Source organism: Heptranchias perlo, unplaced genomic scaffold (assembly GCF_035084215.1).
Source record: "Heptranchias perlo isolate sHepPer1 unplaced genomic scaffold, sHepPer1.hap1 HAP1_SCAFFOLD_889, whole genome shotgun sequence".
In the NCBI taxonomy this organism is placed as follows: domain Eukaryota; kingdom Metazoa; phylum Chordata; class Chondrichthyes; order Hexanchiformes; family Hexanchidae; genus Heptranchias; species Heptranchias perlo.
Window position 1 is genome coordinate 48,856 of NW_027139928.1, and position 25,138 is coordinate 73,993.

The 25,138-nt window shown below is 59.1% G+C and overlaps 1 protein-coding gene across 1 annotated transcript; it reads left to right on the forward strand.

Moving 5' to 3' along the window:
• On the forward strand, nucleotides 1-25,138 carry LOC137319792 (peroxisomal targeting signal 1 receptor-like). The gene is given in 13 exon segments (XM_067981724.1): nucleotides 1-27; nucleotides 29-61; nucleotides 63-149; nucleotides 3,638-3,673; nucleotides 5,906-6,038; nucleotides 8,035-8,166; nucleotides 9,366-9,474; nucleotides 11,829-11,919; nucleotides 15,085-15,225; nucleotides 15,462-15,560; nucleotides 15,846-15,965; nucleotides 24,400-24,543; nucleotides 25,036-25,138. Coding segments are annotated over 13 exon segments (1,227 nt in total). The 3' UTR covers nucleotides 25,111-25,138.

Consider the following 25,138-nt stretch of genomic DNA (forward strand, 5'->3'; position numbering starts at 1 on the left):
ATGGCGATGCGTGACTTGGTGGAGACGGGAGTGCGGGGGGGCGAACCCCCTGATGAAGCTGTACGGCCCATTTCACCCGCGACAAGGGACTGCGGCAGGAGGGGATCACACCGTGGTCCTGGCCCCCGGGGGCCCTGGGTGCGGCCGAGGTGAGATACGTATACAGTGGTGCATCAGTATTGCGACCACTGCTCTTCTGGACTTGGGTATGGAGGGGATAATTTCAAAGTGTGCACGCAATCTGGAAATGTAGTAAACAGTAAATCCCAACAACCACCACCCCCCCCCCCCCCCCTTTAAGGATTTTCCTATGTAAACAGTCACGCTGCAGTGAGGGGCCTCCCACCAGTGGGGGGCGCTGCAGGAGGTGCAGAGTAAAGCTCCCTCCACACTGTCCCGTCAAACACTCCCAGACTTCAGGAGGACAGAGACAGACTGGGGAAAAAGAGGCAGGACGCATGGCAGATTAAACTTAACGCAGAGAAGTGAGATGTGATTTATTTTGGTAGGAAGAACGAGGAGAGGCAATATAAACTAAAGGGTACAATTTTTAAAGGGGGTGCAGGAACAGAGAGACCTGGGGGTGCGTGTACACAAATCTTGAAGGTGGCAGGACAGGTTGAGAAGGCGTTAATAAAGCATTCAGGGAGATCCTGGGACTTTATTAATAGAGGCGTAGAGTACAAAAGCAAGGAGGTGATACTAAACCCTTTACAAAACACTGGTTCGGCCCAGCTGGAGGCATTGTGTCCAATTCTGGGCACTGCACATTCAGGAAGGATGTGAAGGACCCTCGGGAGAGGGTGGGGAGGAGATGGTTCCAGGGATGAGGGTCTTCAGTTGATGCGGAGAGACTGGAGAAGCTGGGATTGTTCTCCTCAGAGCAGAGAAGGTTCAGGGGAGACTTTAATAGAGGGGTTTAAAACCATGAAGGGTTTTGAGAGAGGAAATCAGGAGAAACTGTGGGCAGGAGGGGTCGGTAACCAGAGGACACAGATTTAAGATAATTACCCAAAGAACCAGAGCGGGGGGGGGAGATGAGGAGATTCGTTTTACGCAGCGAGTTGTTCTGATCTGGAATTCGCTGCCTGAAAGGGCGGTGGGAGCAGATTCAATAATAACTTTCAAAAGGGAATTTGGAGAAATACTTGAAGGAAAAATTTACAGGGCTACGGGGAAAAGAGCAAGGGGGAGTGGGACCAATTGGACAGCTCTATCGAAGAGCCTCGCACAGGCAGGACGGGCCAAATGGCGACCTGTGCTGCATTCCACCATGACACAAAGATCCCCCTCCCTCACTCTTCTCCCGCCCTCCCCCCTCCCCCCTCGCTCGGCCTCCCCCCCTCGCTCGGCCTCCCCCTCCCCCCCTCGCCCTCAGCCCGCCCCAACCTCCCTCGCCCTCCCTCCCTCCCTCGCCCGCCCACCCTCCCTCGCCCGCCCTCCCCTCGCCCGCCCTCCCTCCCTCCCCGCCCTCCCTCCCTCGCCCGCCCTCCCTCCCTCGCCCCGCCCTCCCCTCGCCCGCCCTCCCTCCCTCGCCCGCCCTCCCTCGCCCGCCTCGCCCTCGCCCCCGCCCGTCCTCGCCCGCCCTCTCCGTCCTCGCCGCCCTCCCTCCCTCACCCTTGCCCGCCCTCCCTCGCCCTTGCCCCGCCTCCCTCGCCCTTGCCCGCCCTCCCTCGCCCCCCCCTCCCCCGCCCGCCCTCCCTCCCCCGCCCGCCCTCCCCTCCCTCCCTCGCCCTCGCCCGCCCTCCCTCCCTCGCCCTCGCCCGCCTCCCTCCCTCCCTCGCCCTCCCTCCCTCGCCCTCCCTCCCTCGCCCGCCCTCCCTCGCCCGCCCTCCCTCGCCCGCCCTCCCTCGCCCGCCCTCCCCTCGCCCGCCCTCCCTCGCCCGCCCTCCCTCGCCCGCCCTCCCTCGCCCGCCCTCCCTCGCCCGCCCTCCCTCGCCCGCCCTCCCTCGCCCGCCCTCCCTCGCCCGCCCTCCCTCGCCCCGCCCTCCACTCGCCCCCGCCCTCCCTCGCCCGCCCTCCCTCGCCCGCCCTCCCTCGCCCGCCCTCCCTCGCCCGCCCTCCCTCGCCCGCCCGCCCTCCCTCGCCCCCGCCCTCCCTCGCCCGCCCTCCCTCGCCCGCCCTTCCCTCGCCCGCCCTCCCTCGCCCGCCCCTCCTCGCCCGCCCTCCCTCGCCCGCCCTCCCTCGCCCGCCCTCCCTCGCCCGCCCTCCCTCGCCCCGCCCTCCCTCGCCCGCCCTCCCTCGCCCCGCCCTCCCTCGCCCGCCCTCCCTCGCCCGCCTCCTCGCCCGCCCTCCCTCCGCCCTCCCTCGCCCTCCCTCGCCCGCCCCTCCCCCGCCCTCCCTCGCCCGCCCTCCCTCGCCCGCCCTCCCTCGCCCGCCCTCCTCGCCCTCCCTCCCTCGCCCGCCCTCCCTCGCCCGCCCTCCCTCGCCCGCCCTCCTCGCCCGCTCCTCCCTCGCCCGCCCTCCCTCGCCCGCCCTCCCTCGCCCGCCCTCCCTCGCCCGCCCTCCCTCGCCCGCCCTCCCTCGCCCGCCCTCCCTCGCCCGCCCTCCCTCGCCCGCACCCTCCCTCGCCCGCCCTCCCTCGCCCGCCCTCCCTCGCCCGCCCTCCCTCGCCCGCCCTCCCTCGCCCGCCCTCCCTCGCCCGCCCTCCCTCGCCCGCCCTCCCTCGCCCGCCCTCCCCCGCCCGCCCTCCCCGCCCGCCTCCCGCCGCCCTCCCCCGCCCGCCCTCCCCGCCCGCCCTCCCCCGCCCTCCCTCCCCCGCCCTCCCTCCCTCGCCTCCCTCGCCCGCCCTCCCTCCCTCGCCCCTCGCCAGCCCGCCCTCGCCAGCCCTCCCTCGCCCGCCCGCCCTCGCCCGCCCGCCCTCCCTCGCCCGCCCTCCCTCGCCCGCCCTCCCTCGCCCGCCCTCCCTCGCCCGCCCTCCCTCGCCCCGCCCCTCCCTCGCCCGCCCTCCCTCGCCCGCCCTCCCTCGCCCGCCCTCCCTCGCCCGCCCTCCCTCGCCCGCCCTCCCTCGCCCGCCCTCCCTCGCCCCCGCCCCCTCGCCCGCCCTCCCTCGCCCGCCCTCCCTCGCCCGCCCTCCCCTCGCCCGCCCTCCCTCGCCCGCCCTCCCTCGCCCGCCCTCCCTCGCCCCGCCCTCCCTCGCCCCGCCCTCCCTCGCCCGCCCTCCCTCGCCCCGCCCTCCCTCGCCCGCCCTCCCTCGCCCGCCCCTCCCTCTCCCGCCCTCCTCGCCCGCCCTCCCTCGCCCGCCCTCCCTCGCCGCCCTCCCTCGCCCGCCCTCCCTCGCCCGCCCTCCCTCGCCCGCCCTCCCTCGCCCCGCCCTCCCCTCGCCCGCCCTCCCTCGCCCGCCCTCCCTCGCCCGCCCTCCCTCGCCCGCCCTCCCTCGCCCGCCCTCCCTCGCCGCCCTCCCTCGCCCGCCCCTCCCTCGCCCGCCCTCCCTCGCCCGCCCTCCTCGCCCGCCCTCCCTCGCCCGCCCTCCCTCGCCCGCCCTCCTCGCCCGCCCTCACGCCCGCCCTCCCTCGCCCGACCCGCCCTCGCCCGCCCTCCCTCGCCCGCCCTCCCTCGCCCCGCCCGCCCTCGCCCGCCCCCCCCCCCCCCCAGTTACAAAATGTTTCTCCAATGACATGTCCTTCATTTCTTTCAGGTCTCCAAACCACTGGGATCCACCACAGAGGAGCAGGTGAGCAGGACCCCGTCACAGTGTCCGTCTGTATCCCAGTCCCGGTCCCTTCATTCTCTCCCACCCCCCTGTCTCTCCCTCCCCCCCCCCCCCCTCCTCCCCCCCACCTCCTCCCCCCCCCCCCCTCCTCCCCCCCCCCCTCCTCCCCCCCTCCCCTACCCCCCTCCTCCCCCTACCCCCACTGTCTCTCCTCCCCCCCCCCTCCTCCCCTACCCCCCTGTCTCTCCCCCCCCTCCTCCCCCCCCCTCCTCCCCTACCCCCCTGCTCTCCTCCCCCCCCCCTCCTCCCCCCCCTCCTCCCTATCCCCCTGTCTCTCCACCCCCTCCTCCTCGCCCCCACCCCCCTGTCTCTCCTCCCCCCCTCCTCCCTACCCCCCTGTCTCTCCTCCCCCCCTCCTCCCCTACCCCCCCTGTCTCTCCTCCCCCCCCTCCTCCCCTACCCCCCTGTCTCTCCTCCCCTCCCTCCTCCCCTACCCCCCTGTCTCTCCTCCCCTACCCCCCTGTCTCTCCCTCCCCCCCTCCTCCCCTACCCCCTGTCTCTCCTCCCCCCCCTCTCCTCCCCTACCCCCCTGTCTCTCCTCCCCCCCTCCTCCCCTACCCCCCTGTCTCTCCTCCCCCCCTCCTCCCCTACCCCCCCTGTCTCTCCTCCCCCCCCTCCTCCCCTACCCCCCTGTCTCTCCCTCCCCCCCCCCTCCTCCCCTACCCCCCTGTCTCTCCTCCCCTCCCTCCTCCCCTACCCCCCTGTCTCTCCTCCCCCCCCCTCCTCCCCTACCCCCCCTGTCTCTCCTCCCCCCCCCCCCCCCCTCCTCCCTACCCCCCTGTCTCTCCTCCCCTCCTCCGCGCCCCTCACACGTTCCAGATGGAACATAATGTGGGGAAAGGTGAGGTTTTTCACATTGGTTGGTAGAATATAAAAGCAGAATATTCTTTAATGATGAGACACTATTGTTGTTAATCTGCAGGTACAGCAACCAATTAGGAAGGCAAATGGTATGTTGGCCTTTATTGCAAGGGGATTGGAGTACAAGAGTAAGGAGGTCTTACTACAATTGTACAGGGCATTGGTGAGACCCTCACCTGGAGTACTGTGTCCAGTTTTGGTCTCCTTATCTAAGGAAGGATAGACTTGCCTTCGAGGCAGTGCAACGAAGGTTCACCAGATTGATCCCTGGGATGAGGAGGGTTGTCCTATGAGGAGAGGTTGAGTAGAATGGGCCCATACTCTCTGGAGTTCAGAAGAACGAGAGGTGATCTCATTGAAACATTGAAGATTCTGAGGGGGGCTCGACAGGGTAGACGCTGAGAGGTTGTTTCCCCCTGGCTGGAGAGTCTAGAACGAGGGGGTCAGAGTCTCCTATGGATGCAAAGAGGCTTCAAGGCGATTTAGACAAGTTGAGTGAGTGGGCAAGAACATGGCAGATGCAGTATAATGTGGATAAATGTGAGGTTATCCACTTCGGAAGGAAAAACAGAAAGGCAGAGTGTTTTTTTAAATGGCGATAGATTGGGGAATGTTGATGTACAAAGGGACCTGGGTGTCCTTGTCCACCAGTCACTGAAAGCAAGCAGTTAGGAAGGCGAATGGTATGTTGGCCTTCATTGCAAGAGGATTTGAGTACAGGAGCAGGGATGTCTTACTGCAGTTATACAGGGCCTTGGTGAGACCACACCTGGAGTATTGTGTGCAGTTTTGGTCTCCTTATCTGAGGAAGGATGTCCTTGCCATGGAGGGAGTGCAACGAAGGTTCACCAGACTGATCCCTGGGATGGCAGGACTGTCGTATGAGGAGAGATTGGGTCGACTCGGCCTGTATTCACTCGAGTTTAGAAGAATGAGAGGTGATCTCATCGAAACATATAAAATTCTTACAGGGCTCGACGGGGTAGATGCTGAGAGGCTGTTTCCCCCCTGGCTGGAGAGTCTAGAACCAGGGGTCAGAGTCTCGGGATAAGGGGTCGGCCATCCTAGACTGAGATGAGGAGGAATTTCTTCACTCAGAGGGTGGTGAATCTTTGGAATTCTCTGCCCCAGAGGGCTGTGGATGCTCAGTCGTTGAGTATATTCAAGGCTGAGATCGGTAGATTTTTGGACTCTAGGGGAATCGAGGGATATGGGGATCGGGCAGGAAAATGGAGTTGAGGTCGAAGATCAGCCATGATCTGATCGAATGGCGGAGCAGGGGCCGAGCGGCCTCCTCCTGCTCCCATCTCTCACGTTCTGATGTCCTTGCAGTTGGTCTCGGAGTTCCTGACCGAGCAGAATGCCCCACAGCTGTCCCGCGCCCCTCACACGTTCAAGATGGACGACCTGCTGGCGGAGATGCAGGAGATGGAGAACTCAAGTCTGCGGCATGGACCGCAGAGAGGTAAGATCGGAGGGTAGAGCAGGGGCCAACTTGATAGAAAAACACCTAGAAACCGAAGATATAACCAAGAATAGTCAGCACGGATTTCAAAAGGGTAGGTCATGCTCGGCCAACCTTATTGAATTCTTTAAAGAAGTAGCAGAGAGGGTCGACCAGGGTAATGTAGTAGATGTAATATATTTAGATTTTCAAAAGGCCTTCGATGAGGTACCGCTCAGTAGACTCATGACTAAGGTCAGAGCATGTGGAGTCAGGGGACAGGTAGCAGGATGGATAGCAAGCTGGCTACAAAACAGAAAACAGAGAGTCGGGGTTGAGGGTAGCGACTCAGACGGGCACAAGGTGTTCCACAGGGATGGGTGCTGGGACCACCGTTGTTCACCATTTACATCAACGATTTGGACTCGGGAATCGGAAGGACAATCTCAAACTTTGCGGACGACACCAAATTTGGGGGGCGGGAGGGTGTAGTTAATCCCGAGGAGGACTGCGACAAAATACAGGAAGGCTTTAATAAACTTGCAGAATGGGCGTGTAATTGGCAAATGAATTTCAATATAGATAAGTGGGAGGTGGTACGTGTTGGCAGGAGGAATGAGGCCACATACTGCTTGGATAATAAGAGTCTAAACAGGGCAGAGGGATGGAGGGGTGCGGATACATCACTAAAAGTAGTGACGCAGGTTAACAAGGCCATAAAAAAGACAAATCAAGCTCTAGGGTTCATTTCCAGAGGGATAGAATTGAAAAGCAGAGAAGTTATGTTAAACTTGTGTAGAACCTTGGTTAGACCAAACTTGGAGCACCGTGCACAGTTCTGGTCTCCATATACCTTGGTTGGACCACACTTGGAGCACTGTGCACAGTTCTGGTCTCTATATACCTTGGTTAGACCACACTCGGAGCACTGTGCACAGTTCTGGTCTCCATATACCTTGGTTGGACCACACTTGGAGCACTGTGCACAGTTCTGGTCTCCATGTACCTTGGTTAGACCACACTTGGAGCACTGTGCACAGTTCTGGTCTCCATATACCTTGGTTAGACCACACTTGGAGCACTGTGCTCAGTTCTGGTCTCCATATACCTTGGTTAGACCACACTTGGAGCTCTGTGCACAGTTCTGGTCTCCATATACCTTGTTTAGACCACACTTGGAGCACTGTGCACGGTTCTGGTCTCCATATACCTTGGTTAGACCACACTTGGAGCACTGTGCTCAGTTCTAGTCTCCATGTACCTTGGTTAGACCACACTTGGAGCACTGTGTACAGTTCTGGTCTCCATATACCTTGGTTAGACCACACTTGGAGCACTGTGTACAGTTCTGGTCTCCATATACCTTGGTTAGACCACACTTGGAGCTCTGTGCACAGTTCTGGTCTCCATATTATAAAAAGGATATCGAGGCACTGGAGAAGGCACAAAAAAGATTCACAAGGATGTACCAGAACTGAGAGAGGTTATACCTGTCAGGAAAGACTGAACAGACTGGGGCTCTTTTCTCTGGAAAAGAGAAGACTGAGGGGTGACCTGATGGAGGTCTTTAAGATTATGAAAGGGTTCGATGGGGTAGACGTAGAGAAGATGTTTCCACTTGTGGGGGAGAGACCAGAACTAGGGGGGGGGGGGGGCCATAAATATAAGAGAGTCACTAATAAATCCAATCGGGGAATTCAGGAGAAACTTCTTTCCCCAGAGAGCGGTGAGAATGTGGAACTCGCTCCCTCGAGGAGTAGTCGAGGCGAATAGTGGAGATGGATTCAAGGGGGAAGCTGGATAAACACATGAGGGAGAAAGGGATAGAAGGATAGGGTGAGACGGAGTAGGGGAAGGAGGAGGCTCGTGTGGAGCAGAAACACCGTTGGGCCGAATGGCCTGTTTCTGTGCCGTAGTTTTGATGTAACTCGGCGCTGGCCAGGGATGGGGCCTGCGCGTGTCCTCCCCTGACCGGGGCCCTGACCTCTGGTATTTTCCATCCCCCCCCCCCCACCAGCTCCAGGGGTGGCCGACCTGGCGATGTCGGGAACCTGGGCCCAGGAATTCCTGGCCACCGAGCCGACCGTGGACACGTCGCAGGCCCAGAGCGAAGCCGATTGGTCGAAGGAGTTCATCGCAGAGGTGACCGGTACGGGGGACGGGCTGTTTGGCATTGTGGGTCCGGGGGTCGGGGGGGGGGGGTCGCTGACCCCGGGTATTGTGGGTACGAGGGGTCGCTGGCCCCGGGTATTGTGGGTACGGGGGTCGCCGGCCCCGGGTATTGTGGGTACGGGGGGTCGCTGACCCCGGGTATTGTGGGTACGAGGGGTCGCTGGCCCCGGGTATTGTGGGTACGAGGGGTCGCTGGCCCCGGGTATTGTGGGTACGGGGGTCGCCGGCCCCGGGTATTGTGGGTACGGGGGTCGCCGGCCCCGGATATTGTGGGTACGAGGGTCGCTGGCCCCGGGTATTGTGGGTACGGGGGTCGCCGGCCCCGGGTATTGTGGGTACGAGGGGTCGCTGGCCCCGGGTATTGTGGGTACGGGGGTCGCTGGCCCCGGGTATTGTGGGTACGAGGGGTCAGTGGCCCCCCGGGTATTGTGGGTACGAGGGGTCGCTGGCCCCGGGTATTGTGGGTACGGGGGGTCGCTGGCCCCGGGTATTGTGGGTACGAGGGGTCGCCGGCCCCGGGTATTGTGGGTACGAGGGGTCACCGGCCCCGGGTATTGTGGGTACGAGGGGTCGCCGGCCCCGGGTATTGTGGGTACGAGGGGTCGCTGGCCCCGGGTATTGTGGGTACGAGGGGTCAGTGGCCCCCCGGGTATTGTGGGTACGGGGGTCGCTGACCCCGGGTATTGTGGGTACGAGGGGTCGCTGACCCCGGGTATTGTGGGTACGGGGGCCGCCGGCCCCGGGTATTGTGGATACGGGGGGGTCGCTAGCCCCGGGTATTGTGGGTACGAGGGGTCAGTGGCCCCCCGGGTATTGTGGGTATGAGGGGTCGCTGGCCCCGGGTATTGTGGGTACGAGGGGTCACTGGCCCCCCCTGGTATTGTGGGTACGAGGGGTCACTGGCCCCCCCGGGTATTGTGGGTACGAGGGGTCAGTGGCCCCAGGTATTATGGGTACGAGGGGTCACTGGCCCCGGGCATTGAGGGTACGGGGGGGTCGCCGACCCCGGGAGACGCGGGTCGGGGGTCGCCGGCCCCGGGCGACACGGGTCGGGGGTCGCCGGCTGGAGACAGGAACCCCTGGACATTGTGAGCAAGGTCCTGATGGTGATTCCAGCCCTGTTTGTGTGTTTGCCTGTCAATGGTGTTTGATCTCTGACCCTTCCCCTCCCCCCAGACCCCGCCATTACCTGCCCCGCCAAGTGGGCCCAGGAGTACCTGGAACAGACGGAGGAGAAACTGTGGCTGGGAGAAACCGAGCTGGAGCAGAGTCAGGAAGAGGAATGGTACGGAGTGGGCAGGGGGGAGTAACGGAGGTAATGCAGGGGGAGCTCCGTATTGTACCTGCCCTGGGAGCGCTCGATGCTGATACTGGGTATAAAGTGGGGGTACATGGTCAGGGTAATGTAGAGGGAGCTCTGTATTGTGGTGTGGAGGGAGCTCTGTATTGTAGTGTAGAGGGAGCTCTGTATTGTAGTGTAGAGGGAGCTCTGTATTGTAGTGTAGAGGGAGCTCTGTATTGTGGTGTAGAGGGAGCTCTGTATTGTGGTGTAGAGGGAGCTCTGTATTGTAGTGTGGAGGGAGCTCTGTATTGTGGTGTAGAGGGAGCTCTGTATTGTAGTGTGGAGGGAGCTCTGTATTGTAGTGTGGAGGGAGCTCTGTATTGTAGTGTGGAGGGAGCTCTGTATTGTAGTGTGGAGGGAGCTCTGTATTGTAGTGTAGAGGGAGCTCTGTATTGTAGTGCAGAGGGAGCTCTGTATTGTAGTGCGGAGGGAGCTCTGTATTGTAGTGTGGAGGGAGCTCTGTATTGTAGTGTGGAGGGAGCTCTGTATTGTAGTGTGGAGGGAGCTCTGTATTGTAGTGTGGAGGGAGCTCTGTATTGTAGTGCGGAGGGAGCTCTGTATTGTAGTGCGGAGGGAGCTCTGTATTGTAGTGCGGAGGGAGCTCTGTATTGTAGTGTAGAGGGAGCTCTGTATTGTAGTGTGGAGGGAGCTCTGTATTGTGTGGAGGGAGCTCTGTATTGTGTGGAGGGAGCTCTGTATTGTAGTGTGGAGGGAGCTCTGTATTGTAGTGTAGAGGGAGCTCTGTATTGTAGTGTGGAGGGAGCTCTGTATTGTAGTGTAGAGGGAGCTCTGTATTGTAGTGTGGAGGGAGCTCTGTATTGTAGTGTAGAGGGAGCTCTGTATTGTAGTGTGGAGGGAGCTCTGTATTGTAGTGTGGAGGGAGCTCTGTATTGTAGTGTAGAGGGAGCTCTGTATTGTGGTGTAGAGGGAGCTCTGTATTGTGGGGTGGAGGGAGCTCTGTATTGTGGGGTGGAGGGAGCTCTGTATTGTAGTGTGGAGGGAGCTCTGTATTGTAGTGTAGAGGGAGCTCTGTATTGTAGTGTGGAGGGAGCTCTGTATTGTAGTGTGGAGGGAGCTCTGTGTTGTAGTGTGGAGGGAGCTCTGTATTGTAGTGTGGAGGGAGCTCTGTATTGTAGTGTAGAGGGAGCTCTGTATTGTAGTGTAGAGGGAGCTCTGTATTGTAGTGTGGAGGGAGCTCTGTATTGTAGTGTGGAGGGAGCTCTGTATTGTAGTTTGGAGGGAGCTCTGTATTGTAGTGTGGAGGGAGCTCTGTATTGTAGTGTGGAGGGAGCTCTGTATTGTAGTGTGGAGGGAGCTCTGTATTGTAGTGTGGAGGGAGCTCTGTATTGTGGTGTAGAGGGAGCTCTGTATTGTAGCGCGGAGGGAGCTCTGTATTGTAGTGTAGAGGGAGCTCTGTATTGTGGTGTCGAGGGAGCTCTGTATTGTAGTGTGGAGGGAGCTCTGTATTGTAGCGTGGAGGGAGCTCTGTATTGTAGCGTAGAGGGAGCTCTGTATTGTAGCGTGGAGGGAGCTCTGTATTGTAGTGTAGAGGGAGCTCTGTATTGTAGTGTAGAGGGAGCTCTGTATTGTAGTGTAGAGGGAGCTCTGGATTGTAGTGCAGAGGGAGCTCTGTATTGTAGTGTAGAGGGAGCTCTGTATTGTGGTGTGGAGGGAGCTCTGTATTGTAGTGTGGAGGGAGCTCTGTATTGTAGTGTAGAGGGAGCTCTGTATTGTGGTGTGGAGGGAGCTCTGTATTGTAGTGTGGAGGGAGCTCTGTATTGTAGTGTGGAGGGAGCTCTGTGTTGTAGTGTAGAGGGAGCTCTGTATTGTAGTGTGGAGGGAGCTCTGTATTGTAGTGTGGAGGGAGCTCTGTATTGTAGTGTGGAGGGAGCTCTGTATTGTAGTGTGGAGGGAGCTCTGTATTGTAGTGTAGAGGGAGCTCTCTATTGTAGTGTAGAGGGAGCTCTGTATTGTAGTGTAGAGGGAGCTCTGTATTGTAGTGTAGAGGGAGCTCTGTATTGTAGTGTGGAGGGAGCTCTGTATTGTAGTGTAGAGGGAGCTCTGTATTGTAGTGTGGAGGGAGCTCTGTATTGTAGTGTGGAGTGAGCTCTATATTGTACCTGTCCCGGGAGCGTTCGATGCTGACACTGGGTATAAAGCGGGGGTACACGGTCAGGGTAATGTCGAGGGAGCTCTGTATCGTCCGGGCTCTCTGAGCTGACTCTGCCCTCACTCCCGCGGGCCGTGGTGAGTGAGCAGGACTGACCAGGGATCTGCCTTTCCTTCTCCCCTCTCAGGGTGCAGGAGTATCGTCCTGACGATGAGCTGAGACGAGCTGCCAGCGAGTTCCTGCAGAAAGTCGATGACCCAAAGCTGGAAGGCTCCGAGGTAAGCAAGTGTTGGGAGGCCCGTGGGGGAGGAAGCTTCCGTGAGGGCACAGTCCCTTTGGCCCATCGAGTCCCTGCTGGGCTTTGCGCTCCACACGATCAGGAAACCTCATCCCATTTGCGCTGTGCCCCCGTCCCGAAATCACCCACACCCCACCCCCCCCCCCAATTCCTTCCCTCAGTCAGCCGTGGCTCACTGTCGGAGGGTCGGTACTGAGGGAGCCCCGCACTGTGGGAGGGTCGGTACTGAGGGAGCGCCGCACTGTGGGAGGGTCGGTACTGAGGGAGCGCCGCACCGTCGGAGGGTCAGTACTGAGGGAGCGCCGCACTGTCGGAGGGTCAGTACTGAGGGAGCGCCGCACTGTCGGAGGGTCAGTACTGAGGGAGCCCCGCACTGTCGGAGGGTCGGTACTGAGGGAGCGCCGCACTGTCGGAGGGTCAGTACTGAGGGAGCGCCGCACTGTCGGAGGGTCAGTACTGAGGGAGCCCCGCACTGTCGGAGGGTCGGTACTGAGGGAGCGCCGCACTGTCGGAGGGTCAGTACTGAGGGAGCGCCGCACTGTCGGAGGGTCGGTACTGAGGGAGCGCCGCACTGTCGGAGGGTCGGTACTGAGGGAGCGCCGCACTGTCGGAGGGTCGGTACTGAGGGAGCGCCGCACTGTCGGGGGGTCGGTACTGAGGGAGTGCCGCACTGTCGGAGGGTCGGTACTGAGGGAGCGCCGCACTGTCGGGGGGTCGGTACTGAGGGAGTGCCGCACTGTCGGAGGGTCGGTACTGAGGGAGCGCTGCCCTGTCGGAGGGTCGGTACTGAGGGAGCGCCGCACTGTCGGAGGGTCGGTACTGAGGGAGCGCCGCACTGTCGGAGGGTCGGTACTGAGGGAGTGCCGCACTGTCGGAGGGTCGATACTGAGGGAGCGCCGCACTGTCGGAGGGTCAGTACTGAGGGAGCGCCGCACTGTCGGAGGGTCAGTACCGAGGGAGCGCCGCACTGTCGGAGGGTCAGTACCGAGGGAGCGCCGCACTGTCGGAGGGTCGGTACTGAGGGAGCGCCGCACTGTGGGAGGGTCGGTACTGAGGGAGCGCCGCACTGTCGGAGGGTCGGTACTGAGGGAGCGCCGCACTGTCGGAGGGTCGGTACTGAGGGAGCGCCGCACTGTCGGAGGGTCGGTGCTGAGGGAGCGCCGCACTGTCGGAGGGTCGGTACTGAGGGAGCGCCGCACTGTCGGAGGGTCCGTACTGAGGGAGCGCCGCACTGTCGGAGGGTCAGTACTGAGGGAGCGCCGCACTGTCGGAGGGTCGGTACTGAGGGAGCGCCGCACCGTCGGAGGGTCGGTACTGAGGGAGCGCCGCACTGTCGGAGGGTCGGTACTGAGGGAGCGCCGCACTGTCGGAGGGTCGGTGCTGAGGGAGCGCCGCACTGTCGGAGGGTCGGTACTGAGGGAGCGCCGCACTGTCGGAGGGTCGGTACTGAGGGAGCGCCGCGCTGTCGGAGGGTCGGTACTGAGGGAGCGCCGCGCTGTCGGAGGGTCGGTACTGAGGGAGCGCCGCGCTGTCGGAGGGTCTGTACTGAGGGAGCGGCGCGCTGTCGGAGGGTCGGTACTGAGGGAGTGCTGCACTGTCGGAGGGTCGGTACTGAGGGAGCGCCGCACTGTCGGAGGGTCGGTACTGAGGGAGCCCCGCACCGTCGGAGGGTCAGTACTGAGGGAGCCCCGCACTGTGGGAGGGTCAGTACTGAGGGAGCGCCGCACTGTCGGAGGGTCAGTACTGAGGGAGCGCCGCACTGTCGGAGGGTCGGTACTGAGGGAGCGCCGCACTGTCGGAGGGTCTGTACTGAGGGAGCGCCGCACTGTCGGAGGGTCTGTACTGAGGGAGCGCCGCACTGTCGGAGGGTCAGTACTGAGGGAGCGCCGCACTGTCGGAGGGTCGGTACTGAGGGAGCCCCGCACTGTCGGAGGGTCGGTACTGAGGGAGCCCCGCACTGTCGGAGGGTCGGTACCGAGGGAGCGCCGCACTGTCGGAGGGTCAGTACTGAGGGAGCGCCGCACTGTCGGAGGGTCGGTACTGAGGGAGCCCCGCACTGTCGGAGGGTCGGTACTGAGGGAGCACCGCACTGTCGGAGGGTCGGTACCGAGGGAGCGCCGCACTGTCGGAGGGTCGGTACTGAGGGAGCACCGCACTGTCGGAGGGTCGGTACCGAGGGAGCGCCGCACTGTCGGAGGGTCGGTACCGAGGGAGCGCCGCACTGTCGGAGGGTCGGCACCGAGGGAGCGCCGCACTGTCGGAGGGTCGGTACTGAGGGAGCGCCGCACTGTCGGAGGGTCTGTACTGAGGGAGCGCCGCACTGTCGGAGGGTCGGTACTGAGGGAGCGCCGCACTGTCGGAGGGTCTGTACTGAGGGAGCGCCGAACTGTCGGAGGGTCGGTACTGAGGGAGCGCCGCACTGTCGGAGGGTCGGTACTGAGGGAGGGCCGCACTGTCGGAGGGTCGGTGCTGAGGGAGGGCCGTACTGTCGGAGGGTCGGTGCTGAGGGAGCGCCGCACTGTCGGAGGGTCGGTACTGAGGGACCGCCGCACTGTCGGAGGGTCGGTCCTGAGGGAGCGCCGCACTGTCGGAGGGTCGGTACTGAGGGACCGCCGCACTGTCGGAGGGTCGGTACTGAGGGAGCGCCGCACTGTCGGAGGGTCGGTACTGAGGGAGCGCCGCACCGTCGGAGGGTCGGTGCTGAGGGAGCGCCGCTCTGTGGGAGGGTCGGTACTGAGGGAGCGCCGCACTGTGGGAGGGTCGGTACTGAGGGAGCGCCGCACTGTCGGAGGGTCGGTACTGAGGGAGCGCCGCACTGTCGGAGGGTCGGTGCTGAGGGAGCGCCGCACTGTCGGAGGGTCGGTACTGAGGGAGCCCCGCACTGTCGGAGGGTCGGTGCTGAGGGAGCGCCGCTCTGTGGGAGGGTCGGTCCCGAGGGAGCGCCAGCTGAAACGTGAAAACTGGGCCCTCCCTGCGTTACGTGCCCCACACACCAGGTGCGATCGGGCCTCACTCAGCAGCAGGCCCGGGCTGGTGCCTGGGCCTTTCCTGCCGGTGGTTCTGACTGACCGTCTCTCATTGCTCTTCTGTGTTTTTTTTTTCCTGGTTTGGCTCCCGTCCGCCCCCCCACCCCCCCCCCACCCAGTTCATGAAGTTCATCCGTCAGATCGGCAAGGGGGAGGTGACGATCGACGACGACAACAAGGTGTCCCTGGTCTCCGGGCCGGGGGACGCGCGGGTGCAGGCCGAGCGGTGGGCAGCCGAGTTAGCCCAGGAGCAGCAGCAGGTAGGCACAGCCCCCGCCTGCCCCGCGGACGCTGGGCCGCAGCGCTCGTCCCCCTCCCGGGCCTGTGCGGAGTGGGCTGATCCTGGGGAACGGGCGGCGGTGGGGGGGACTGGGACTGGGACTGGGCGTCGGGGCCCCGGGCTGGGATCCGTGAGTGGGTCCTCAGTGGCGGGACCGAACTGCTTCCCTCTGCTTGTTCCTCGTGTTCTCCACTGCCTTTTGCTCCCCTCCCGCAGACCCCGGGACAGAAGTCGGACGCCTGGGTGGATGAATTCTCTGCGGGCCAGCACCTCTCTCCAGACGCAGAGTATCAGCACGTGAAGGCTGCGGTCGAGGTGAGTCACTCTCCCCACCCCCCCCCCCCCCGCCTCACTGGGCTGCCTCTCCCCTGACAGCGCCCACCCCCCCCTACTCCTGGGGTTGGTGCCCGTCGCGTGGAGCAGGAAAGGCCCAGGCTCCATCCCCGGCCCGTGGGCACCGTGCTTGGGCCTCCCACGCTCGTATATCCTGGCAACGCTGGCGCGGGGTCCCGGCGGGCCGGGGGTGGGGGGGTGGGGGCTGGGAGAGGGTGGAATGTTCCGTTGCGGGGCGAACGCTGAACGCATTCCCTCTGTCGACAGTCCGACGTGGATTTCTGGGATAAGCTGCAGGCGGAATGGGAGGAGATGGCGCAGCGAGACGCAGAGACCCACCCCTGGCTGTCCGAGTTCGACCAAGTCCTGGCGTCCTCCTACGATAAGGTGGGTGAGCTCCCTTTTTTTTTTTCATTCGTCCGTGAGATGCTGGCGAGGCCGGCATTTATTGCCCATCCCTAATTGCCCCTTGGGAAGGTGGTGGTGAGCCGCCTTCTTGAACCGCTGCAGTCCGTGTGGTGAAGGTTCTCCCACAGTGCTGTTAGGAAGGGAGTTCCAGGATTTTGACCCAGCGACGATGAAGGAACGGCCGATATATTTCCAAGTTGGGATGGTGTGTGACTCGGAGGGGAACGTGCAGGTGGGGGTTGTCCCCATGTGCCTGCTGCTCTGGTCCTTCTAGGTGGTAGAGGTTGCGGGTTTGGGAGGTGCTGTCGAAGAAGCCTTGGCGAGTTGCTGCAGTGCATCCTGTGGATGGTACACACTGCAGCCACAGTGCGCCGGTGGTGAAGGGAGTGAATGTTTAGGGTGGTGGATGGGGTGCCAATCAAGCGGGCTGCTTTGTCCTGGATGGTGTCGAGCTTCTTGAGTGTTGTTGGAGCTGCACTCATCCAGGCAAGTGGAGAGTATTCCATCACACTCCTGACTTGTGCCTTGTAGATGGTGGAAAGGCTTTGGGGAGTCAGGAGGTGAGTCACTCGCCGCAGAATGCCCAGCCTCTGACCTGCTCTCGTAGCCACAGTATTTATATGGCTGGTCCAGTTCAGTTTCTGGTCAATGGTGGCCCCCAGGATGTTGATGGTGGGGGATTCGGCGATGGCAATGCCGTTGAATGTCAAGGGGAGGTGGTTAGACTCTCTCTTGTTGGAGATGGTCATTGCCTGGCACTTATCTGGCGCGAATGTTACTTGCCACTTATCAGCCCAAGCCTGGATGTTGTCCAGGTCTTGCTGCATGCGGGCTCGGACTGCTTCATTATCTGAGGGGTTGCGAATGGAACTGAACACTGTGCAGTCATCAGCGAACATCCCCATTTCTGACCTTCTGATGGAGGGAAGGTCATTGATGAAGCAGCTGAAGATGGTTGGGCCTCGGACACTGCCCTGAGGAACTCCTGCAGCAATGCCCTGGGGCTGAGATGATTGGTCCCTGCAGCTAAGTCTGCCTACTCGCACCTCTGTAACGCCGCCTGTCTCCGCCTCCTGCCTCAGCTCATCTGCTGCTGAAACCCTCGCCCGTGCCCTTTGTCACCTCCAGACTCAACTATTCTGACGCTCTCCTGGGCGGCCTCCCACCTTCCACCCCTCAGTAACCATCAGCTCATCTGAAACTCCCTGCTGCCCCCGTATCCTAACTCGCACCGAGTCCCGTTCACCCATCACCCCCTGCGCTCACTGGACCTACACTGGCTCCTGGTCCGGGAACGCCTCGATTTTAAAATTCTCCATCTTTGTTTTCAAATCTCTCCATGGCCCTCGCCCCCCCTCCCTATCTCTGTAACCTCCTCCAGCCCCTGCAACCCTCCGAGATCTCTGCATGGCCCTCGCCCTCCCTCCCTATCTCTGTAACCTCCTCCAGCCCCCTACAAACCCTCTGAGATCTCTGCATGGCCCTCGCCCCCCTCCCTATCTCTGTAACCTCCTCCAGCCCCCTACAAACCCTCCGAGATCTCTGCATGGCCCTCGCCCCCCTCCCTATCTCTGTAACCTCCTCCAGCCCCCTACAAACCCTCCGAGATCTCCGCATGGCCCACGCCCCCTCCCTATCTCTGTAACCTCCTCCAGCCCCCTACAAACCCTTCAAGATCTCTGCATGGCCCTCGCCCCCCCCCTCCCTATCTCTGTAACCTCCTCCAGCTCCTACAACCCTCCGAGATCTCTGCATGGCCCTCGCCCCCCCTCCCTATCTCTGTAACCTCCTCCAGCCCCTACAACCCTCCGAGATCTCTGCGCCCCTCCAATTCTGGCCTCTTGCTCATCCCCCGATTCCCATCGCTCCACCATTGGCGGCCGTGCCTTCAGCTGCCTCGGCCCTAAGCTCTGGAATTCCCTCCCTAAACCTCTCCGACTCTCTCCCTCTCTCTCCCCCTTTAAGACTCTCCTTAAAACCTCCCTCTTTGACCCAGCTTTTGGTCACCTGTCCTAATATCTCCTTATGTGGCTCGGGAATCAAATTTTGTTTGATAATCGCTCCTGTGAAGCACCTTGGGACGTTTTACTACGTTAAAGGCGCGATATAAATGCAAGTTGCTGTTGTGTTTCTGTGCCTCTCGCCGTGGTGAACCTCCCCACCCTGTTCGATCCTGAAACATAGGAGCAGGGGGAGGCCATTCAGCCCCTCGGGCCTGCTCCGCCATTCAATCAGATGGTGTCTGATCTGCACCTCAACTCCATTTGCTGCATGTCCCTAGTTTCAAGGCAATAAAAGCAGAAAATGCTGGCAACGCTCAGCATCGGTAGAGAGAGGAGCAGAGCTCACGCTTCAGGCCGATGGTCAGAAAAACGTCGAATGCACAACATCCTGTTCCATTGTCTAAAAACCAATTAGCTTAACGTCGGTGATAGGTAATGGAATCCTTACTCAAAGCTATAATAGAGAATCATCCAGAAACTGAACATACAATGAAGAATAGTCAGCACGGATTTCAAAAGGGAAGCTCATGCTCGACCAACCTTATTGAATTCTTTAAGGAAGTAACAGAGAGGGCCGACCAGGGTAATGTAGTAGATGTAATATATTTAGATTTTCAAAAGGCCTTCGATAAGGTACCGCACCGTAGACTCACGACTAAGGTCAGAGCACGTGGAGTCAGGGGACAGGTCGCAGACTGGATAGCAAGCTGGCTACAAATCAGAAAACAGAGAGTCGGGATTGAGGGCAGCTTCTCAGACGGGCAATAGGTGGGAAGTGGTGTTCCACAGGGATCGGTGCTGGGACCACCGTTGTTCACCATTTACATCAATGATTTGGACTCGGGGATCAGAAGTACAATTTCAAAATTTGCGGACGACACCAAATTGGGGGGGGCGGGAGTGGGGGTGGGTGCAGTTATTACCGAGGAGGACTGCGACAAAATACAGGAAGACTTTAATAAACTTGCAGAATGGGGGTGTAATTGGCAAATGAATACCAATATAGAATAGTTGCAACGCAGAAGGGAGGCCATGCGGCCCATCGAGCCTGTGCTGGCTTTTTGTAAGAGCAGTCCAGTTCGTCCCATTTCCCCCCGTAGCCCTGCAAATTTTTGAGATGACAAATCAGTGTGAGGTGGTACATTTTAGTGGGGGGGGGGGGGATAAGGAGGCCACGTGCTCCTTGGGAAAGTAAGAGTCTAAACAGGGCAGAGGAGCAGAGGGATCGAGGGGTGCAGATACACACATCACTAAAAGTAGCGACGCAGGTCAACAAGGCCATAAAAGAGGCAAATCGAGCACTGGGGTTCATTTCCAGAGGGATAGAATTCAAAAGCAGAGAAGTTATGTTAAACTTGTATAGAACCTTGGTTAGACCACACTTGGAGCACTGTGCACAGTTCTGGTCTCCATATACCTGGGTTAGACCACACTTGGAGCACTGTGCACAGTTCTGGTCTCCATATACCTTGGTTAGACCACACTCGGAGCACTGTGCACAGTTCTGGTCTCCATATACCTTGGTTAGACCACACTTGGAGCACTGTGCACAGTTCTGGTCTTGATATACCTTGGTTAGACCACACTTGGAGCACTGTGCACAGTTCTGGTCTCCATATACCTTGGTTAGATCACACTTGGGGCACTGTGCACAGTTCTGGTCTCCATATACCTTGGTTAGACCACACTTGGAGCACTTTGCACAGTTCTGGTCTCGATATACCTTGGTTAGACCACACTTGGAGCACTGTGCACAGTTCTGGTCTCGATATACCTTGGTTAGACCACACTTGGAGCACTGTGCACAGTTCTGGTCTCCATATACCTTGGTTGGACCACACTTGGAGCACTGTGCACAGTTCTGGTCTCCATATACCTGAGTTAGACCACACTTGGAGCACTGTGCACAGTTCTGGTCTCCATATACCTTGGTTAGACCACACTTGGAGCACTGTGCACAGTTCTGGTCTCGATATACCTTGGTTAGACCACACTTGGAGCACTGTGCACAGTTCTGGTCTCCATATTATAAAAGGGTTATCGAGGCACTGGAGAAGGTGCATCAAAGATTCACAAGGATGTACCAGAACTGAGAGGTTTATAACTGTCAGGAAAGTCTGAACAGACTGGGGCTCTTTTCTCTGGAAAAGAGAAGACTGAGGGGTGACCTGATGGAGGTCTTTAAGATTATGAAAGGGGTTCGATAGGGTAGACGTAGAGAAGATGTTTCCACTTGTGGGGGAGAGACCAGAACTAGGGGGGGGCCATAAATATAAGAGAGTCACTAATAAATCCAATCGGGGAATTCAGGAGAAACTTCTTTCCCCAGAGAGCGGTGGGAATGTGGAACTCGCTCCCTCGAGGAGTAGTCGAGGGGAATAGTGTAGATGGATTTAAGGGGGGAAGCTGGATAAACACATGAGGGAGAAAGGGATCGAAGGAGAGGGGGAGACGGAGGAGGGGAGGGAGGAGGCTCGTGTGGAGCATAAACGCCAGCATCGACCAGTTGGGCCGAATGGCCTGTTTCTGTGCTGTACATTCTATGTAGCGTTGATTTTAAGAACTTGAGATCATAACCACTGCTCCACCCTATCTCGACCTCTCCCCTTTCCTCCACTCGCTTCGCTCCCTCCCTCCCTCCCTCCCTCCCCCGTTGCCTGGCTTTCTTCTTGCTTATAAACCGTTAAATCGCTAACTCCTTCCAGTTCTGTCGGAAGGTCATCGACCTGACGCGTTAATAGAATCATAGAAAGGCTGCAGCACAGAAGGAGGCCGTTCGGCCCGTCGAGTCCGTGCCGGCTCTGTGCAAGAGCAATCCAGCTTCAAGTCCTTGTCCAGTTCCCTTTTGGAGACCATGATCGAGTCTGCCTCCACCGCTCCCTCGGGCAGTGCGTTCCAGATCCTCACCACTCACCGTGTTAAAAAAAAAAGTATCTCCTCATGTCGCCTTTGGTTCTTTTGCCAATCACCTTAAATCCGTGTCCCTCTGGTTCACGACCCTTCCGCCGATGGGAGCAGTCTCTCTCCATCTGGACCCTCCGTGATTTTGAACACCGCGATCAAATCTCCTCGCAGCCGTCTCTGTTCCGAGGAGAACAACCCCAGCTTCTCCAGTCTATCCACGTCACTAAAGTCCCGCATCCCTGGAATCATTCTAGTAAATCTCCTCTGCATCCTCTCTTAAGGCCTTCACATCTTTCCTAAAGTGCGGTGCCCAGAACTGGACACAATACTCCAGTTGTGGCCGAACCAGCGTTTTATAAAGGTTCGTCATGACTTCCTTGCTTTTGTACTCTATGCCTCTATTTATAAAGCCCAGGATCCCGTATGCTTTTTTAACCGCTTTCTCAACCTGCCCTGCCACCTTCAATGACCTGTGCACATGCACCCCCAGATCTCTCTGCTCCTGCACTCCCTTTCGAATTGTACCCTTTAGTCTGACTCTGTTTCTCTCCCCACAGATGCTGCCTGACCCGTTGAGTGTTTACAGCATTTTCTGATCTCCTCGTGTCGTTACGAACGTACGAATTAAGAGCCAGGAGTCGGCCATTCGGCCCCTCGAGCCTGCTCTGCCATTTGATAAGATCATGGCTGACCTGATTGTGACCTCGACCCTCCTTTCCCATCTACCTCCTATAATCTTTGACTCCCTCGTTAATCAGGAATCTCTCTAACTCAGCCTTAAAAATATTCAATAGCCCTGCCTCCACCGCTCTCTGGGGAAGGGAGTTCCACAGACTCACGACCCTCTGAGAGAAAACATTTCTCCTCATCTCCGTCTTAAATGGGAGACCCCTTATTTTTAAACTCTGGCCCCTAGTTCTGGTCTCTCCCACAAGGGGAAACATCCTCTCAGCATCTGCCCCTTCTCGTCCCCTCAGGATCTTATCTGTTTCAATAAGATCACCTCTCATTCTTCGAAACTCCAGCGAACACAGGCCCGACTTGTCCAACCTTTCCTCATAAGATAACCCCCCTCATCCCAGGAATCAGTCAAGTGAAACTGCCTCTAAAGTAGTTATGTCCTTTCTTAAATAAGGAGACCAAAACTGCGCACAGTATTCCAGATGTGGTCTCTCCAATGCCCTGTACAACTGTAGCAAAACATCTCGACTTTTATATTCCATTCCCCTTGCAATAAATGACCGTCCCATTTGCCTTCCCAATCACTTGCTGTACCTGCATACTAACCTTTTTAACTGTAAATCCTACGTTAGCTCTTCTGCCTCCTTCCCAGTGAAAAGACAAGTACAAAGTCAAATGCACACATCCTCCCAACACCTCGCCCTTTGTATTTCACAGCCCCCTTAGGATGAAGGCGAACACCCCGTTCGCCTTTTAAAATATTTTTGTGTCCCTGTCCCACGAGTTCCGAGTGATTTCTGCACCTCTCGGCTTCTCGCCATTCAGAAAATTCCCTGATCTATCAATCTCAGGACTAAAGTGGAAGGCCTCCCACTTAAATAGGCACTGAGTGTTAGAGAGAGGGAATATTCACAGGATGACTCCTTCCCATATCAGTAATGGGTCAGTATTGGGGAATGGGCTGTGTATAGAGTCATAGAGAGTCATAGAGTCATACAGCACGGATAGAGGCCCTTCGGCCCATCGTGTCCGCGCCGGCCATCAAGCCCTGTCTACTCTAATCCCATATTCCAGCATTTGGTCCGTAGCCTTGTATGCTATGGCATTTCAAGTGCTCATCCAAATGCTTCTTGAATGTTGTGAGGGTTCCTGCCTCCACAACCCTTTCAGGCAGTGAGTTCCAGACTCCAACCACCCTCTGGGTGAAAAAGTTCTTTCTCAAATCCCCTCTAAACCTCCCGCCTTTTACCTTGAATCTATGCCCCCTTGTTATAGAACCCTCAACGAAGGGAAAAAGCTCCTTAGTATCCATCCTATCTGTGCCCCTCATAATTTTGTACACCTCAATCATGTCCCCCCCTCAGCCTCCTCTGCTCCAAGGAAAACAAACCCAATCTTCCCAGTCTCTCTTCGTAGCTGAAGCGCTCCAGCCCTGGTAACATCCTGGTGAATCTCCTCTGCACCCTCTCCAAAGCGATCACATCCTTCCTGTAGTGCGGCGACCAGAACTGCACACAGTACTCCAGCTGTGGCCGAACCACAGAGAATATTCACAGGATAAATCCCTCCCATATCAGTAATGGGTCGGTATTGGGGAATGGGCTGTGTATATTGGAGCGTTAATCGGTACTGAGTGTTGGAGAGAGGATATTCACAGGATGACTCCTTCCCATATCAGTAATGGGTCAGTATTGGGGAATGGGCTGTGTATATTACGAGGACAGGTTGCACAGACCAGGCTTGTATTCCCTCGAGTGTCGAAGATTAAGGGGTGATCTAATCGAGGGGTTTAATAATTTGATGGGGTGGATAGAGAGAAACTATTTCCTCTGGTACGGGGGGAGCCCAGAACAAGGGAGGGGGTGCAGAACCTTAAAATCAGAGCTCGGCCTTTCAGGGGCGATGTCAGGAAGCATTTCTCCACACAAAGGGGAGTGGGAATCTGGAACTCTCTTCCCCCAAAAAAGCTGTTGAGGCCGGGGGCCGATTGAAAATGTCAAAACTGAGATTGATCGATTTTTGTTGGGAGAGGGTATGAAGGGATATGGAACCAAGGTGGGTAGATGGAGTTGAGATACAGATCAGACATGATTTAATTGAATGACGGAGCAGGCTCGAGGGGGCTGAATGGCCTTCTGTTCCTATGGTAACAGGCTCGAGGGGCTATATGGCCTCCTACTGTTTCTGTGGTAACAGGCTCGAGGGGGCTGAATGGCCTTCTGTTCCTATGGTAACAGGCTCGAGGGGCTGAATGGGCCTCCTTCTGTTCCTATGGTAACAGGCTCGAGGGGCTGAATGGCCGACTCGTGTCCCTATGGTAACAGGCTCGAGGGGCTGAATGGCCGACTCGTGTCCCTATGGTAACAGGCTCGAGGGGCTGAATGGCCGACTCGTGTCCCTATGGTAACAGGCTCGAGGGGCTGAATGGCCGACTCGTGTCCCTATGGTAACAGGCTCGAGGGGCTGAATGGCCGACTCATGTTCCTATGGTAACAGGCTTGAGGGGGCTGAATGGCCTCCTCCTGTACCTATGGTAACAGGCTCGAGGGGCTGAATGGCCTCCTGTACCTATGGTAACAGGCTCGAGGGGCTAAATGGCCTCCTGTTCCTATGGTAACAGGCTCGAGGGGCTAAATGGCCCTCCTCCTGTTCCTATGGTAACAGGCTCGAGGGGGCTGAATGGGCCTCCTCCTGTTCCTATGGTAACAGGCTCGAGGGGCCGAATGGGCCTCCTCCTGTTCCGAAGGCCCCCCCGAAGTGAACGGGCCCAAAATCCCATTCGCCCATTTTCATTGCTTTCCTTCCGCTCTGACTCCCCCGCTCAGGGTTACAAGTTTGAGGAGGAGAACCCGATGAGGAACCACCCTCAGGCCTACGAGGAGGGGCTGCGGAGACTGCAAGAGGGAGACCTCCCCAACGCCGTTCTGCTCTTCGAGGCTGCGGTGCAGCAGGAAAGCCATCACATGGAGGTGAGGGGAGGGGGGAGGGAGGGAGGGAGGGAGAGACATTTCTATCGTGGCTTTCACCACCTCAGGGCGGTCAATCTTGCTGAGGTGTGGTCGCTTTTTGCAATGTTGGCGAAACTCGGCAGCGAATTTGTGCACAGCAAGATCCCACACACAGCCGAGCTGATAAACGACCAGACCACCCGTTCTTGTTTTTCGAGATGTTGGTGGAGGGATAAATATCGGGGCCCCAGGACATCGGGGAGAACTTCCCCCCCGCCGCCCCCCCTGCTCTTCTTCCAACAGTGGGCCGTGGGATCTTTCACACCCACCTGAGAGGGGCAGACGGGGGCCCTCGGTTTAACGTCCCGTCCAAAGGACCGCCCCTCCGACAGCGCGGCGCTCCCTCAGCCCCGCCCCGCCCCTCCGACAGCGCGGCGCTCCCAGAGGGAAGGGCTGTGGATTTGGAGGGTCAGGCACAGTCGGTTTTATGCAGTACCTACGTTTACCCTTCAGGCCTGGCAACATCTTGGAACCACTCAAGCAGAGAACGAGCAGGAACACGCAGCCATCAGCGCCCTCCGTAGGTAAGGTCAAAGGTCAGGGGAGGGCGCACCCG